Source organism: Falco cherrug, chromosome 7 (assembly GCF_023634085.1).
Source record: "Falco cherrug isolate bFalChe1 chromosome 7, bFalChe1.pri, whole genome shotgun sequence".
Classification (NCBI taxonomy): Eukaryota; Metazoa; Chordata; class Aves; order Falconiformes; family Falconidae; genus Falco; species Falco cherrug.
The window spans coordinates 34,095,787-34,112,956 of record NC_073703.1 but is presented as its reverse complement, the minus strand read 5'-3'; the positions used below and the strand labels follow the sequence as shown (position 1 = coordinate 34,112,956).

Below are 17,170 nucleotides of genomic sequence, written 5' to 3'. Positions count from 1 at the left end.
TCTGCAGAGGTCCCTTGATAACCAGTGCGGTGGGTCTCCCCTACGCTGTTGTGGGTGACCACGTGAGAATAGGCTTTTTCTAGGGGGGAAAAAAATGCCACTTGTTGATTTTATGCTGCTGTTTCTGTTCCTAACACAAGTCCTGATGCCCTGTGCAGGGTTTTCGTTTTTTTAAATTTGAGTGGCTTCAGCAGAATGTCCTGTAAAGCACTTAACCCTTGAGAGATGAGTGCTGGTGATCCCTGTGGCTTGTTTGAATCTGGTAAAGGGCAAATAAGATGGTTCATGTTTTCCCTTCATGTCACCTTAGGCCAAAGGGGAAGGGACGTAAGTGTGTGCTGGTATTACTTCAGTGTTCCTTAGCCAGGAAATAGTTGGAAGTGTCCTGTGCCAGTTCAAAATAACTAGGCAAATCTTACAAATGCTATTTCTGGCTCACTGTAGATGATGATTCTTTGACTTGCTTTACTTTCAGCTATGTTGTGTTTTTCCCCCCTCCCCTCCTCTTCTGCAGAACTCGGCTTCAGTCCTGGCAGAAGAACTGCACAAAGTGTGAGCATTCATTTCCTCTGGTATTTGGGAGGTGTTACTGGCTTTTAATGCATGCTGCCTTTTCTCCACACACGTGCAGTGTGTATGGGAGGGACTGGTGATGGAAACGTTGCTGCCTATGCTTTTAACTCTCACCATGAGATTGACTTGGGAGCTGGGAAACAGCTTCCTATGGATTTCCCTTCTGTGGCTGGCCTCAGATTTGGAGTCTGTTGTACGTGGCTCTGTGCTACACGGAAAGCAGTGTCTCCTCTCTTGTTTGTCACTGCTTATGTTTAGGGATCAGTGCAGTGTGCAGGAATGTGTGTGACCATGAAAACTGTTAATATCTGGGCTATATGGCTGTGCCAGGAGACTTCTCCCTTTGGGAGATTGGGTAGTTGTGTTTCAGAGCTGGAAAATGTCTCATAAATTTTTGGCAAGCACACACCATTTAAAATGGATGGAAAAGCTTTTGGACCCAAAGTGTACTGTCAGCAGGAGTTAGAGTAAGAGCTGGGCTTAGGGGCCAGCGTGTATTTTGTGTTTAGCCTGACACTTCATGTACCACTTTCATCCAAGACCTTTCAGTACTGACGTGTCATCATTTCTCATTTGTGCAGGATTGCAGAAAAGGACAAAAAGATAAAGCAGATGGAGGACTCGTTAGGCAATGAACGTGCCAACTTAACCAGCAAGGAGGAAGAGCTCAAGGTATAGTAACAGCCATGTGCATCTGCCAGTGGATACAGGGAGAGGCTTGTTGGTTGCATGTACAAAATGAAACTTGCAAGGCTGCTGCCTTTGAGTCAGCAGCTACTCTTTCAGCAACGAGTCTGCTGAGATTGCTGTTCTAGGCAAGGCCAATGCTTGATGTTGGGAAGCTGTTGATAAGAAAGCTTGAGGTTTTGCCTTGCTTTTTACCCCTTTACCTTGTTTTAACTCTAGAGCCTTCAAAAAGTAACCTGAAATACTTTGCACTGGAGGGTGAACTTGCCTGAAATACTGTCTCTATGCGAAGTGCAGATAGACATTTTTTTTTTCTCCTTCCTTAAGGTTTTACAGAATATGAACCTATCTCTGAAATCAGAAGTACAGAAGTTACAGGCTCTGACAAATGAACAGGTAAAATAATTATTTCATTAAATATTTCTTTGTTCTCTTCCACTACCTATTCTGTCATAAATGCAAATGCAGATCTGTTGGCTTTAAGGGAGCTGTGCTTAAGCACATTAAAGACATCAGGCTACCGAATTGGGCTAATACGTGATTCCCTGGAATTCTTATAGCTGGTGGGAGGCCTGCTTCTTACCCGTCCTTCACCAGCAAAATCTTTCTTACTTAAATAACCAAGTTAATGAAGCAGTTAGCTTGGTTGGTGTAGATTTGCAGGTGTGCAGAGTGCTGGATGCTTCACAGGAGTGAAGACAACTGTGCTTGAATATGCAGTTTCAGCATTTGCATATAAAGGTCATGAGCATCCCTCAAACCCCAAAAGCATACAGCCCCTCTCTGCCTCACCATAAGTTCCTTTTTAGAACCGAACACAAATGCTGTCCCTCTGTTACTGCTATGTGGCCTGTTCATTATAGAGGTGGAAATGAAGTGTTTAATTAGAGATAATCCTGGTTGTCAAATGAATCTCTTAGGCAAAGGGAAGAAGACCTCTAACTGCATGCTTGCCTGCTACATAGCAGTCTTCTAAAAGTGCATGAAGACAAAGCTCTTTCGCTCTTGCTGGCGAGTCATGTGCTGAGAGGCCAAATGACTTGTTCTAGCTTTTTAATATTGTGGAATGAAAGGTTGATTGAATCATGTGATGTATCCTAAGTCTGTGTTAATCCTCTTTATATCTAGGCTGCTGCTGTACATGAGCTGGAAAGGATGCAGAAAAGGTAAATAGCTCGGGATTTGATAAACAATGTTTGTCAGTCTTCTGTGTTCTTTTGAATTGATGCTTTTTGTAAGACTTGGGTGAGGAAATGTATTTAACTGTTCTGCTGTGTCTCAGCATTCACATCAAAGATGACAAAATAAGAACACTTGAAGATCAGCTTCGAGAAGAACTTGCTCAGATTTCAAACACAAAAGAAGAATTCAAGGTAAGATGCAGAACAGTTATTCTTGTGCTTATTTACAGTAAGTTTTCCAGACTTCAGAGGTTGCAGAGCAGTTCATACAACTGAATGTTGATGTATGAAATAGAACTGAGTTTCGGGTATTAAGGTAAATTATAGTATTCGCTTCACAAGGCAAGAGTGATGTGGGATGTCACAGTAGCAGCAACAACCGTGCAGCAGAGTAAGAGGTGGCATAACACAAGCACAGTGTCTGCAGTTGTGAAGAGTGAGATCTTTGAAATCTGGAAAAGGAGGCTGTTTAGTAAAAACTATTGTGGTTTTCCTGCATTCCACCTTCTGAGTCTCAAGGCCTTCTTGTTGTGAGCCTTTGGATTATCATGTTGTCAGGTCTTTGTCTCCCTGCCCCTCCCCCAGAGTAGGTGTAAAAGTGCTTATTTTTCTCCTGCTGTCTTCCCAATTATTTCTCATAAGGCTGCAGCTAAATTGCTGAAGCTTTTAGTTCTGACATCTGGAGTCTGCACAGCAAAGCTGGTACTTGTTTCTAGATGGTGTGTGCACTTAATTCCTCCTTGCCCTCTGCCACCTTAGGCTTTTTCTTCTGAACTTCAGCTGTTAGAAATAGACCTGCTTCCTGAGAAAGGTGATGGCTTCATCTTTGTAACTCCTTTAAAGCCCACGTTGAGTACTGCTGCTCTTCTGATGTTTCTGGTGAAAAGACATTATGAGATGCAGAGTGGGAAGTTGGTAAGTTTGCTAGTGAGAAACAGTAGGTGGGTAGTGGCAGAGGCAGCATGCTTTGGTAGGGGAAGCCATGCCTCATGAGTCTCCTGGAGCTCTTTGAAGGTGTTAGCAAGCAAGTAGTAAGCTTGATTCACGTATTACAGTGGCACTTTCAAAGAGGTTTTGATGAGGGTCCCTAGCAAGGCTCCATAGTTTCTCTAAGCTGTCAGAGAGCAAGAGGGAAGAAGTTTACTCAGTTAATAGATTAGGAAGCAAAGTACAGCTTCAGTTGTTTTTTCTAATAAAGCTATTGACTGAATCTTCAGTGTGTGTGCTGGGCAATCGGTGCATAAACAGTCTGGAAAGGGGAGTGGGAAGAGGTGGCAGTCTTCAGCAAGTTGGCAGGTCTCAGGTTAGTGATGTTCTCAGGGCTGTCAGCATGGTGGAACATTTTAAGATGGTAGGTGAAATGCTGAAAACGAGTATGGGGAGGAATAAACGGAACTTCCTTTAGCGTGTTAGTTCCTGAAGTAACTGCTACTGAGGAAAAAAGCCTTAGAGGTGTTGTGAATGGTTATGTGCTGAAATCAACTTGGTGCTAAGGAATGGCAAAAATCACCTGGATGCAATTTCTGGCAGTTCTTGGGAAGTGAATAGAGAACTGAACACAGATTGTCATCATAGTGATACTGTGGAAATCCCCAGAGCTCTCGACATGAATATTATGGGGCCTTCTAGTCTCCTTCTCCTCCTGTCTTTGATCCCAAACGTAAGCCAGACGGCTCTGTGCTAAATGTTTCCACCTGAGGAAGTACTGCTTTTTTCCCATGCACATGAAAGATGGAAAAGCCAGGTTCAAAACAGAGCAATTCTTTTAATCCTTGCCTTTGCTGTCCTTTCCTGCTTACATTGTCCCTGAAAGGCTTTGGGTCTGAAGCACAGATCATGTGTCCTGCTTTTTACTGTTTTAAAGCAGCAAGCAGGTCTTTAAAAAGACTTTGTAAAGCAAAAAACAATAATAGAGGAGGATTTAGAAATACATATGAGAAATCTAGACAGACAGTCTGTCTGTTAAGGGCTGCCATGTCTTTTGTATGGAGCAGGAGTGCAGGAGTGGAGGCAAGGTGCTCGGTATGCTTGTTCTTCTCCCTGATTTGCCTCTTTCCAGCCTGCAGTCCGACCAAGTGTAGGAGCTGTGCAAAGCTCTCTGCTTGCGGGACTGTCAATTCCTTGCTGTGCATCCTCAGCTGAAGAGAACTAGAGAGGTGATCCTGGATCATTTGCTTTGCCATATGAGTGTTTTGTAAGAGGCAGCTGTCAAATCTTGACATGATGCTGATACTGCTTTAGGAGGAAAATGCAGTTTCTCTTGCCTGTCACACTTGGTACTGTCTGATTTTTCTGCCAGGGAATAAAGATGGTAACAGCTGAATTTCTCATGGGAACATAAGGACAAAAGTATTTATACAGAAAAGCAAGAAAGAAGGGGAAAGGATAGAAAGAAATAGAAAGCAGGAAAGTAGCTTCCAAAGAACTCACTGTAATGAGTTCTGTGCTATTTGATTACCTCATTGCTGTTATGAAATGCTGGAGTTAGGGTTTGTAGTTCTGAACTGATAAAATGTTTAAATTCCTTCCAGGTTCTCAAGGATCAAAACACAACTCTGCAAGGTGAAGTTCAGCAGCTGCAGACTCTCCTGTCAGAGCAGGTATAGCCAGCGTTTGCTGAGGTTGTATCAACTATCTTCTGTTCCTTTCAACTTGTTAAGTGTTTTTTTTCTTAGGCTGACCCTAGGCTGAGCTGGTTGGTGTCAAAGCCTGTTGCTTTTTAGGTATTTTGTTTTCCATGGAGGGTTCAAGTAAGGCAGTTGTGACTGTCTGCTAGACCTAGCCAAGAGTGTCCAAACAAAACGTTGTTTTTTCCTCCCCTGAAGAATGCTAGCCTAACACAAGCAAGGACTGACTTCTCCAACCTCTCCCGCTTTTATTGGCAATTTTTGGGAATAAAAGAAAATTCCCATGAACAGCCAGCCCTTCCAGGGGAAAGGTTTCTTACAGTGCTGTGGAGAGATCAGAGTAGGATTTTTACTGTACTTGTTTTCTTCCATCCTGGAATGAATTCTCAAACTGGTAGTAACCAAAGAACAGGCCAATGGAACGGGAAAACTTCTCGTATCATGATGTCTTTTTGCCTTCTCTTCTGTATTTTTGCCCATGGCACACCTGTTTGCAGCCATCCTGACTGGTACTCGGGCTGGATAAGCTGTTGTGTTGCTCAGCCCCATCTCCTTTGCAGGTATTGCCTGGGATGGGATAGCTCTTGTGAACGCCCCTGACTTTGTATCAGTGTGGAATGAGAGAACTTCCTGAAACACAGGAAGAAGACTTGCAGGACAGGAAACTTGTTTCCTTTTCTGCACTTGTGTCTGCTAGCCAGCAGCTCCCTGTCTGGAGCAGCTCAGTTTCTTCTGGCAGACAACCAGATTTGCAGCCTTATTCCCCTGGGTCTGCCTGATTTGCTGTCCTGTCTGAAATTGTGGGGCTGATTTTTCTTGGTAACTGGCTTATGTTCGTGTGGTCTCTCACAATATGTTGTTGAGAAATCATAGATGTTCTGCTGCGTGAGCCTCAGGTGGAGCTTGTGGTTTTGATAAACACTCAAGTAGATTTTTCAGGTGCTGAGCTAGCTGCTACAGATTAGATGCCGCTGCACAGTGCTTGTCATGCTTGATGCTCCCTAGGATCACTGGGGTCTTATGTCCCACAGCATCTTGTCACCAGAACTCCTGTAGTCTTATCACTGTAAAATCACAAAGGCATTTCGGCTAGATGTGTACTACCTCGAAGGACTGAAATCTTTCCAGCATCAATATTAGATGCACGTGCCATGAGGTTATTCTCCCCCTACTTTATTTTCCCTTCTGGATTAGTGTGGTAACTAAGCTTCTGGTTAAGTTGATGCTCTCTAGTTATTTCTGGCTTTAAAATCCCAACCCATTATTGATCCAATTAATGATCGCCCTATTGTGTTTTTTATAGGCAAACAAAGACTTGCTAGAGCAGATGGAAAGAAGGTAAGAAATACTTTTCTTTCGAATCAGCGGCTAAAACAAAGGCCTGGTTTTGTTGGCAGCAAAGTTACTGTTGATAGCTGAACTGCCTTCGAAGATTAACTCTTTCCTAAATCTCACTTTTGATTTCTCAGCATGAGAGAGAGGGATGACAAAATAAAGACAGTTGAAGAGCTGCTTGAGGCAGGACTCATACAGGTGGCTAATAAAGAAGAGGAGCTGAAGGTAAAATCTCTCATACTGTCTTTTTATGGGGAAGTAGAGATTAAGTGCTCTTGTGCAAAGTGTATGTTTGAGTGCTCATAGTGAAGTCTGAGGTCATTCCCTTTGATAGGAAAAGCATCTCATTGGAGACAAGGTTGAAACCTTTTTGATGAGATAGAGAAGCACTTAATGTATGCCATCAACGCACATGCTTACTCTGCTTAGTCTAGAGTAGATTTAACTAGGATGTGTACCTGGTGTCTTTCAGAATGAAGTGAGTATCTCCAGAGCAGTATGTTTGGCCTAACGTGCAACAAATCTTTCTTTAGGAAAGGGTGTTTGGGAGTCTTGCATCTTTTTGCTTAGTTGATAATCTGAAGGGTTAAACAGATTATAAACTGGTGACACTTCTGGAATGATGATAAAGGTATTTCCTTTCTCTTCTGTTTATAAAGGAGCTAGTGATGAGAAGTCTGGAAAGCCAGTACAAAAATTCCTGTTTGTTTTCAACTGGGTTTTACTGGAAAGCTATGTCCTGTCTACCTGGACATAGCCAAGACAATGCTCAGTCTCTTAATGTTCCTACATTCCAAGTGCATCGATGACACCCCTGTACTGGGAAGGCATTGCACACTAGCAAATAGGTTACTTACTAAACAGCCAAATATATGAGCACATCACCGTAATGTTCCCCTGGACTTCAGCTTCCTATAGATTGAAGTCCAGTCAGAGTTGTCCATAGTGACTAATTAGTCCCTTGAATACTTTGGCTCCAACTTGCTGCAGAGGAGGGTCTCTTTCAGACTTTACAAGTCTTTCACTTGTTCTAAAATAAGCGACTTTTCTGTCAAGCTTAACGCTTTTCCTCCAACAAATGAGTCTTTCATTATCTGTGTGTCTGCTTTCAAAGGCACTGCGGACGGAAAATTCATCCTTGAGAAAAGAACTTCAAAGTCTGCAAATTCAGCAATCGGAGCAGGTAGCGCTTTTCATCTAAAACTTTTATTACACCTAAACTAAATCTAAAAGAATCTTGCTGTGGTTGCAAAAGTCAAGGGAAAAAGGTGAAGATGTCTTTTGAAGCCTGCTGGCAAACAATCCTGTTTTCTTCCAGCATTGGTCTGGAAGCTGATACTCTTGTCAAATACTTCCTTTGCATAAATGTCAGAAACATGGCAAATGTAAAGGTTCCACTTGGCAATGGTTCTGGGTTGGTGTGAGTTTGCACGCACTGAAATGGCTTTGGGTTGATTTTGCACCCCCCCCCCCCCCCCCTCCAGAAGCCCAATGCAGCAAGCATGGCTGGCAGGCAGATGATACTGCATCAGCTTCATTATGCATATTTGAACTTTTTAATGTTAATACACACTTGCGCAGGTGTGACAGCCCCCTTTGGTTTGTCTCTGTTCAGTGACGCAAAACCAGGATTGCTGTTTTTGATGTATACTTGGTGCTGACCAGGAAGTGCCTTTCCTTGACATCCAGCTCTGCTTGGACCACTCAGGAGGGCACTTAGTTTCTTGAAAGCCACTTATGGGAGAGGGTAGGCACAATAACTGTGGAGAGCTGTACAGTAGTGCCAGTGTGAAAAATTTGACTAATCAAATGCTGGTCCTGAACCTCAGCCTCTCCTGGTAAAGATGGTGTGGGTTTGCTTTTTTTTTTTTTTCTTGGAACCCGTGGCAGACTTAGTATTTACTGATTTGCCGGGAACTGGAGACCAACAGTTAATCTTCCTCAAGAGCAGCCAGATAGATCAAATCGTTAGGGTGCTACATAGTTTATCCAGTGCCAGAGTGCTCAAGCTCTACTCCAAACCCCTCAACACCTGCAGATTGTTTTGCTGTCTCCTGAAGCTCTGTTTTGAACAGGTTTCCTTCCAATCACTGGTGGAAGAACTCCAGAAAGTGTAAGTTACTGCACAGATTTCATTTCTGATTGTTACTTCTGTCTGTTGTTATTCCAAGACTTCTAAGTGTTATGCTTCCCTGAAATGATTTGCTTTTAACTGGGTGAAGTATGTTTGTGTGGCAGGGAGCATTATCACTTTAGAAAACATATCACATGAGTAACTTTTGAAAATCCAGTTCCTTCTCTGCTAAGCAATTAACTTCATAAGCCTAACTGACTAGACAAGGATAGACTGTCAGATAATCGTTGGTGTTTGCTTTTTTTTTCAGTAGGCACTCTGAAAGGAGTGGGCTTGTTTATGCTCTGTGTGTGTATTTGAAGTTGATAAATACTTGGGCATGTTCAGTGAAGGCTGAAGTTAAGTGTATGTCATTCCAGGGACTATTGATACCTTAATCTGCATTTTTAGACAGTAATAGTATCTATTTAGCATGTGAACTACTGGTTATATAAAGCCAGATTGTTCTGCATTATTCCCAGTCCTATTCCTCCTTTTTGTTTATTCTGCGTAGTCCCTCTGTGGATCCCAGAGGCTGGCAACATGATGGAATAGCAGAACCAAAGCTTGTGTATTTGCTCGAGTAGCGCATTTGTTCAGCCAACTAATGTTTGTCTAATCTCTTTAAGGATCCATGAGAAGGATGGAAAAATAAAATCAGTGGAGGAACTCCTACAAGCTGAAATCCTTAAAGTAGCAAGCAAGGAGAAGGCTGTTCAGGTATCTCTCTGCAATACCTACCTTCCTTTTTGTGTCTATGCCACTGACTACCATTTATTTGTTACTGCATGGCATTCTATAGTGATGATTTTGTAGCGTCCCTTTTTGTGGCATTTTTGTGTTTCCATTGTCCAATCCTGTCTGTTTTGTCATTGAAAAGGCTTTGACACAGGAAATAGAGGCTCTGAAAGAAGAAGTAGGAAATTCCCAGCTTGAGATGGAAAAACAGGTAAAATACCTTAGTACCAGAAGTGTGAAACAGCCTTGCCGTGGATGTGCTGCTCACTCATTTCTGTTCTAGTGTGTTTTGTTTCACTGGTGAATGTCGTTGGGAAAGGGAACATCTTAATGGTAGAGCTATGCTATTCTTGGGTACAAAGCTGTAAATACGTAGTATAACTACTACTGTCCTTCAAAAACCACATTCCTCTGGATGCCTGAGCTTTTTGAACTTTCAGTATGAAATTTGGCAAGAATTGCTATAACTTAAAGCATTGTAGCATTAGTTCTGGCTGGGCATGTTGCATATTGTCCCTGTAGTAAACATGCAACCCTGGGGCATCCTTTGAGGCCAGCAACTCAGAAATCTCAAGTGCTGAAGGTGCGAGTTCTCCTTTTGTTGGCCTTTCTGTGTTGCTAGAAAAATACTACAGGCCCAAATAGTATCTGGTTCCCAGGTAAAGCTAAGACTGTTTTCTTTCCAGTGTTCAAAGAAAGCTTGTCTTGGCGGAGTAAGTTTTACTCTAGCTATCAGGAACGCAGAAGTGGAAGAGTACTGGCTTTTTTGGCATGCTTGCTGTCTAGCATCCACCACAAAGGGAACCTGTGTTTCCTTAGGGAGGCCATTCTGCAGGCAGCTTAATCCATTTGTGCTGTCAGGAAGTTTGCTTACTTGTTTGTGTGTGGGTCGTGGGTTTTTATGTCTGTACTTTCTTCACTCTTTCTCACTACATTCCAATGTCATGCACTTTTCTTCTTTCCTGAGTGTTCAAATTTTGTCCTTTTTAGGCAAAGCTTTATAGAATATGTTTCCATCTTGGGCTTTTCCTCCAAAGCAAATTCTTAGGAACTGGAGGCATTTGTGTGTGTTTTCCTTCCCTGGAACTGACACGGAGCCCAGAACAAAATGCAGTTTAGAGTTACTATCTCCAGAAGGCTACCTATGAGGGGTGCTTGCTCCAGAGGTGGTGTATTATGCACCTTTTGTTCTCCTGCAAGCAGAATAGAGATTTTTGGGAATGTCTGAAACTCCCGTCATTTTGTGGTAGAGGACTAAACTAAGCAGGTGGTTTGGACAGCCAGTATCAACACAGATAGTCACTGTCAGGCTTTTATACAAAATTGAAAGGAAGTGTTCCCATTAAATGGTATTTCTTTGATCCATGTTCAGCTTTAGAATGGGAATTTAAGGGAGTGCTGACATTGCAGAGAGCATCTAAGAAGCACCTGCTTGTGCAAAGGTCTAAATGACCAGGGGTGGTCTCTGATGTGAGCTGTAGTTGCTACTGAGGTGGTTGTCTTCATCAGTGTTTGCTTCTTTGTCTCTCATGGTGGGAGTGTGCTCCATTGGGCCTGCTTGTGTTCCTGTTCGCACGGTTTTCTTTTCTGCTCTGGAAGTCACATTTTAAATGTGGAAAAAGTAAATAGTGAACACACTTGATTTCTCATAATTTATTTTCCCCTACAAAAAAAAAAGTTCGTGCTTACACAACTGTAACAGTGCCTATTCTAATAATTTCTAATGGATTTTCCCCCTGTTTCTCCTTAGAGCTGTTTATAGCATTTATCTGTCTCTTCCATGTGCATTGAACTGAAGTAGTTATTATTTTCTTTAGGTGTCGATTACATCACAAGTCAAAGAACTTCAGACTCTGTAAGTACAGTTGTTAACATGTTGGATCTGCCCTGTGCTGCACCCCTTGCTTCCCTGCCTCACTCTAAAATGTTCTTGCCTGGTGTCTGCACTTTGCGTGAAATGTTCCAGGCTATTAACACTTGTCTTACTAGACATGTGTCCTTATTAGAAATACCTAGGCCTGAGATGGCAAACAAGATGAAGTGCTGCATGGCCTCATGAGCCCCAGTTAAACTACAAGGGGTAAAATTCAAGTTGGGGTGGAAGGGTGTAGGGCAAGGCACTATGGCAAACTTACTTTGATAATACCTGTGCTGTAGCTGGGTGGATAAATGAGAATTGAGCCACCATGGTCATCAGTCCCTTGTGTCCCCAGCTGGGGAGGGGGAAGTAAGTATTTTTAGGTAAGGAGTGTAAAATCCCTGCAATATATGTCAGTGCAGCATTTGTCTGCTGTCACTTAATGAGCATTACCATTGATTAAGGGCATCTTCTGCCAACCCAGACTGAAGTGTAAGTGTTCACACATTGATCTTTAGCGGATGAATGGAGTTTGTGCCTTTGATCACATATGCTGCTTTTATATGCTGCAAAGCATAGGATGTCCCTTTGTTTATTTTTCAGATGGATAAAAGAGCAAGGGTTTATGCTTTGTGTCTGTGTGTGTTTAATGGTACAGGTTGAAGGGGAAGGAAAAGCAGGTGAAAACCATGGAGGCCTTATTGGAAGAGAAGGAGAAAGAGATTGGTAACAGAGGAGAACGGCTGCAGGTAAGCTTCCTAGGTATTCTAAAGGGAAATAAGTTCTGTTGCAGTATTTCTGGCTGTGGAAATGTTATATTTACACTTTTAAACTTCTTTTTTTGTCCTAAGGGTCAGAAGGATACAATTGCACAATTAACCAGTAAAGTTCAGGAATTGGAACAACAGAACCTGCAACAGCTCCAACAGGTATGTCCTGCCGAGTGGATGTGGTTTGGGAGTGCTGCATAGTTGAACTGGAAGATGTTTTTGTCCCCTGTCTCTCACAAAGGACTTGCATTGGCCTGAACCTACAGAGCTATTTTCAATCCCACTTGACTAAACCGGTAGTGTACAGTGCAAGGAGCCCACTAGTTCAACTGTGTTCATCCGAAACAGGTTTCACATGGATAGCAAGTTCTGAGAGCTTTTCTTTAACCTGGATGATACTGTGAATAATGAGTAGCTCTGGTGGTCTGAAAACTGTGAAACTCACAGACAAAAATCATAGCTGTGTCGTAAGTACCTCCTTGCCAGACTGAAGCAGCGTCTCTGTAGGGCTGTGGTTATGGAGGAGCCTTTGCCATAGCTGAATGTAGCAGCTCCTGTTGAGGTGGTCAGGCTTGTCTGTGATTCCCTCCTGCCTTTACCTGCAGCAGAAATGGCAACTGCCTGGAATATTTTGGCTTTTGATTTCTTGCACTGGACTTGAGAACAGCCAACTGGACATCCTTGAAGCCAGGTGTAACTTAATGGAAGAATTTTTCCAATAAAGTCGTATTCTAGTTCAGTTCGGATTTTTGTTGATGGTAGAAGGGAGAAACTGAGTTGCAGTCTTATTTTGGGTGGATGTCGAGACAGGCATTTATTCTCAGGGAAGGGTAGAATGGAGAGAAATTGGCTGGTGTGAATTAGGATGGTGTAAGCTGTGCTTCTGAAATCCATGATGTGTTTGGATGTTGTCGGAGCAATGTCTGATGCAAAATTCCTGGTATTTCTTTGGCGAGTATCTTGCGAACTGTGTGGTGCCTCTGCTCATGCAAGGAGTTGCTGTCGATTTGAAAGCTTTACTGTGCCATCAGAATGAGGTTGGAAATCAACTTTGTTTTTCAGGTGCCTGCTGCATCCCAAGTCCAGGACCTAGAGAGCCTGTGAGTATGCTTAGTAGCAGTTTCTCAAGTGCCTGCTGATAATATGTATTCAGTGCGGGTGTTTATCTTAAACTAGAATGTATGAATTGGCTTTAAGAATTTTGTGGGCTTCGCTAAAATAAGCTGTTGGTGCTGATGGACGTAGAGCAGCCAGCTCTACTGTGTCTGCTGCTGTGTATAATAGCAAGTGTCTGGTGTCCCTGCCTGGCGTGCCTAAGTAGTAGTGCTCATACACGTTGCAAAAGTGACTGATCGCCCAGGGCTCTACTAACTAGTGAAATTGCTGCTGCTTCTTGTGTCTAGTGATAATTCCTCCTTCTGTTTAGCGTGTTTAAAAGAGTGGGGATTTAAGTGCCTGTGGCTCTTAGTAAAAGCAATGAACAGATAGTTTGCCATATTCAGTCTGAGATGCAATAGCCAATTCTCCAGCTCCCTTGTCATGGAGAAACGCTGCCAGACTTTCCTCTGTTTTGACTCTGCTTTGTCTGGCTGCTGTAAGTCAGAGGAAGGTTGTACGAGGCTGTGCCAAAAAGGGCTCCAGCTTTAATGCAGCTCTCATAGTGTGCTACCCTCCCAGCAGAGCTCTGGTATAGCCTGTATGTGGTATCTAAGGCAGCCTCACCTTTACGAGACTGTCCCTGGCACCTTCAGAGTCAGCTGACTTGCAGGATGTGCTCAGATGATCAATTGCTTCTCTCCCACTCTGGCTCTGAGTGTTACTGAGATCAGCTATGGCTACATGTGTTTGCTGATTGACATGTGAAATGACTAGCTCGCTTCAGGCCAGTTCTTAGCAGGTAAGTGTGTGCAATAAATGCTGTTGCAGCTGGCATGTCTTTTTGTTAGTTCTCTTGATTTGGAGCTGTAGTGCAATGGTTTCTTCTCCGTGTGTGTGGTCTCCTTTTCTGATTATTATATATAGCATACAGAATTTATTTACCTTCTCCTGCTGAAAACCATCCTAGCTAGAGCATCTGTCCCTTTTTAGCCTAAATTCTTTCTTTAACCATTTTTTTTAACTTTATAAACCATGTCTGCAGATTGAAAGCAGAAGAAGAGCAAATGAAGAAGCTGAAAGCTGTAGTGGAAGAAAAGGAGCGAGAAATTGCAAGCCAAGTAAAACAGTTGCAGGTAAAGCTTTGATAGAAGTGCCTTGTGTTGTAAGGAGTGTATGTACTGTGAATTTATATCTATATGTATACATGTGTATATATTGCTTCTTTTCTTTCAACAGGATGTGCAAAAGGAAAATGAATCTTTTAAAGTTCAAATTCAAGAATTAAAGCAGGAGAACTGCAAACAGGTACAACTTCCCACTTCAGGTGTCACTGCGTGAAGTCAAAAGGGGGTGGTGGTAACTTATATGGGTGGCAAGGGAAACCAGTAGCTGTACTGACCATGCAAATCTAGGGACAACTTCAGGGTTGGATTGACTAAGCCGGCTTTTCTGACTTGCATATCTGTTCCTGCTTCCCTTTATTGTGTAGATTTGCAGCTGTATGCTGTTTCTTAGACCTGCTGCATTCTCATCTGGCTTTCCACCAGTCTTTATGTGCTGTAGTGCAGCCAGGTTTCTGGCCAAAGGAGGCTGGATGCAACTCCCTTGAAGGCCAAGAGTGCAGCTGCTTAGTGTTGCAGCAGTGCCTGGTTAACAAGGCACATCATGCCCTCTGCACCAGTCTTTGTGGCTGATCTGCTTCTGATGTGTTTCTGATCTGTTTGCAGGCATCTCTGGCTGTCCAGAGTGAGGAGCTTCTGCAAGTGTGAGTACTGCCCAAAACCTGGATGCGATAGATAAGTGCTTCATTTCACTTGTTGCTCAGAAAATTTAAAAGATTAAATAAATGCTAAAAGTACAATATTGGTGTGTGAGAAGTGGCCAGTAAAAAAAAATAAATCTTTACAATCTAATAAAACTTGAACATAGAGGTTCTGCTCACACTTATAATCCTCAGCTGCAAACTTCTGCAGACAGTGCTTTCAGTATGTTGTGCCCCCAATGTAAGCAAGCCATGACTGATTTAATTTTAAATGCATGCTAGCTCATCTGTATGTCTGAAGAGTTAAATGTTGGTGTTTCAAGCAAAAGTGACAGGCTTTTTCTTGGAACCTCAGTTTAGTAGAGGGTTGTTCATGTTATGAAATTGTTTGGTGGAAATCTCTTCCCAGGGAAAATCCTAGGGGTAGAATTGTGTTATGACTTAGTTCTTAAGTGTGCTTCAGCTCTTTGTGGAAGATAATGCCATACTGGCTTATACTATTCTGCACAAATTGCTGCTGTCATGCGTTTTTGGCTGGCTGAATTATTTTTCTTTTAAGTTAAATGACTTAAATTGTGGACTAGGTGCTTGAAAAAGAATGCTCTTATCCAGCAGGCAGCGCCTGTTTTGTGGTGGTGTACTAGCGTGGGCTGACTGACTTACCCTCGTCTAATGCATTGCCTTTCTGTGGCCTTGATAAATGTGTGCAGATGCCTGTTGTAGGCAAACAAGAGCTTCACAATGGGCTTTTCTCTGGCAGCCTGCAGTTCACAGAGCAGTAGGAAACAAACGCTACTGCCAAGTCAATGAGAGCAGCTTTTCCAAGTGTGTTGCTGGAAGGGAAGGCAAGTTGTGTATGTGAAAAAGGTGTCAGTGCCTCACTTGAAATTTCTCAAATTTCTCATGACTTGTTTATGATTTTTTTTTACTAATTCAGGGTTGCAGGAAAAGAGAAGGAAATCACCAGTCTCCAAAATGAGCTTGCCTCTCAGAGAAATGCTTTTGAGCAACAGAGGAAAAAGAACAACGTAAGGAGATTCTCCCCTCTGCCTGTGCCTGCCCCGCCCCCCCCCCCCCCCCAACCACCAAAAAACAACCCAACCCAAAACCCAATAAAAAAACCCACAAGAAAACTAAAACCAAAACAACGAAACCCAAAGAACAACCAAACGTGTGTGCACAGCGCTCCTTTATGCATAGGACGTTCTGCTGAGAACATGTTTCTGATGGTTGTCTGCTGTATTGTGTCCCCTGGACACTCCTCCCCTCTTTTCTTGACAGTGGTTAAGCATACCTTACTTTACTGCTGAAAGTTTTGTCAGCTCTTTGACATGTTGTGGATTTGATGTGAGTGAGGGGACTTGCTAGGGGACACATCCTGCAGCCAGTTTTCTGACTTGGACTCAAGCCTTGGTAACCCAGTTCAGCAACATGTCCTTTGCCAAGGGAAGAAGAGGGAGTTTGGGGAGGGAGGGTGGGAGCAGGTAAGGTGCTGTGCTCTGACCGAGTTGCGGTCCTTGTGCTTGGACATGGGAGGAGGCATTACCTTCAGGGCTCTTGGATCTGGCTCTGGCCATCCCTAAGAGTGACTAATTCTGGTCTTCTGAAGGAGGTGAAGGACAAAAGCCTTCCTTTACAGCAGCTGCTGATGGTGCAGTATGGGTTGTCTGTGGCTGGAAGTAAAGACTGTATCTTCCATCACAGAGCTGTGAAGTTACCTCCTTGCAATACATTACCTGTGCAGGGCAAGAGAATGACATATTTTAAGTTATGGGGGAGAAAGCTGTTGAAATACAGGGGTTTTAGCTCTGCTGTCTCTCCTTGATAACCTGTAGAGTTGGTATACTGTGCAATGAGCTTTATTGCTTAAAAGTGGGACGATATAAGGAAGATGCACAAGGAGAATATGGAGAATGTGAGCTTTTGAGCAAGTAGTGTTGCTTAAGACCTGAGATAGAGGGGAAAGTGGCTGGATAACCTCAGAAGACAGATGAGCTGGACAGGTAGAACATATGCATGCCTGTTTCCTGGGGAATTGCAAGGTCTAAGTACCCTTCGTGGTGTAAGCAGAAATCTGACAACTGCTAATGGCAGACCATGCCTGTAAGTCCCAGCTTTCCACCTTGCAATTTTATCCAGTCTTGTTTGTATGTCCTGTGAAACAGCCCTTACAGGAAAGCAGGCAAATGGAAGTCGTAAAGTAAAACCAGTGTAGGTACATGCTGGTATTCGGATGCCACTTTGCGTGGCGAATTTAAAAAATACAGCCTTTCAAAAATAGTCCTTTGCTAAAGCTGATTGCTCTGAGGGTTGGGGAAAAAAAAATTGAAATCCCAAGCACCATAATCTCCTCCCCACAAGATGTACCATCCTTCCTAGATAAGAGAGGTGAGGCTCTTTTTATAAGAGCTCTCAGCCTCCTAACTGA

At 43.0% G+C, this 17,170-nt stretch overlaps 1 protein-coding gene across 18 annotated transcripts in view; it reads left to right on the top strand.

Moving 5' to 3' along the window:
* Window positions 1–17,170, top strand: part of KTN1 (kinectin 1) — a 78,040-nt gene that overhangs the window by 43,789 nt on the left and 17,081 nt on the right. For 13 of the 18 annotated variants that reach the window (XR_008733153.1, XM_055716054.1, XM_055716060.1 and 10 more), the window contains 20 exons: window positions 515–552; window positions 1,155–1,245; window positions 1,588–1,656; window positions 2,389–2,426; window positions 2,543–2,633; window positions 4,973–5,041; window positions 6,372–6,406; window positions 6,538–6,628; window positions 7,518–7,586; window positions 8,479–8,516; window positions 9,146–9,236; window positions 9,397–9,465; window positions 11,072–11,109; window positions 11,771–11,861; window positions 11,964–12,041; window positions 12,945–12,982; window positions 14,023–14,113; window positions 14,217–14,285; window positions 14,708–14,745; window positions 15,680–15,770. Coding sequence is in view for 17 of the 18 variants with exons in the window: in XM_055716054.1 (XP_055572029.1) it covers window positions 515–552; window positions 1,155–1,245; window positions 1,588–1,656; window positions 2,389–2,426; window positions 2,543–2,633; window positions 4,973–5,041; window positions 6,372–6,406; window positions 6,538–6,628; window positions 7,518–7,586; window positions 8,479–8,516; window positions 9,146–9,236; window positions 9,397–9,465; window positions 11,072–11,109; window positions 11,771–11,861; window positions 11,964–12,041; window positions 12,945–12,982; window positions 14,023–14,113; window positions 14,217–14,285; window positions 14,708–14,745; window positions 15,680–15,770 (1,323 nt within the window). In the remaining variant the exon portion in view is untranslated. The remainder of the gene's footprint in view (window positions 1–514; window positions 553–1,154; window positions 1,246–1,587; window positions 1,657–2,388; window positions 2,427–2,542; window positions 2,634–4,972; window positions 5,042–6,371; window positions 6,407–6,537; window positions 6,629–7,517; window positions 7,587–8,478; window positions 8,517–9,145; window positions 9,237–9,396; window positions 9,466–11,071; window positions 11,110–11,770; window positions 11,862–11,963; window positions 12,042–12,944; window positions 12,983–14,022; window positions 14,114–14,216; window positions 14,286–14,707; window positions 14,746–15,679; window positions 15,771–17,170) is intronic. The other 5 variants (XM_055716067.1, XM_055716064.1, XM_055716070.1 and 2 more) reach the window with 1 other exon arrangement.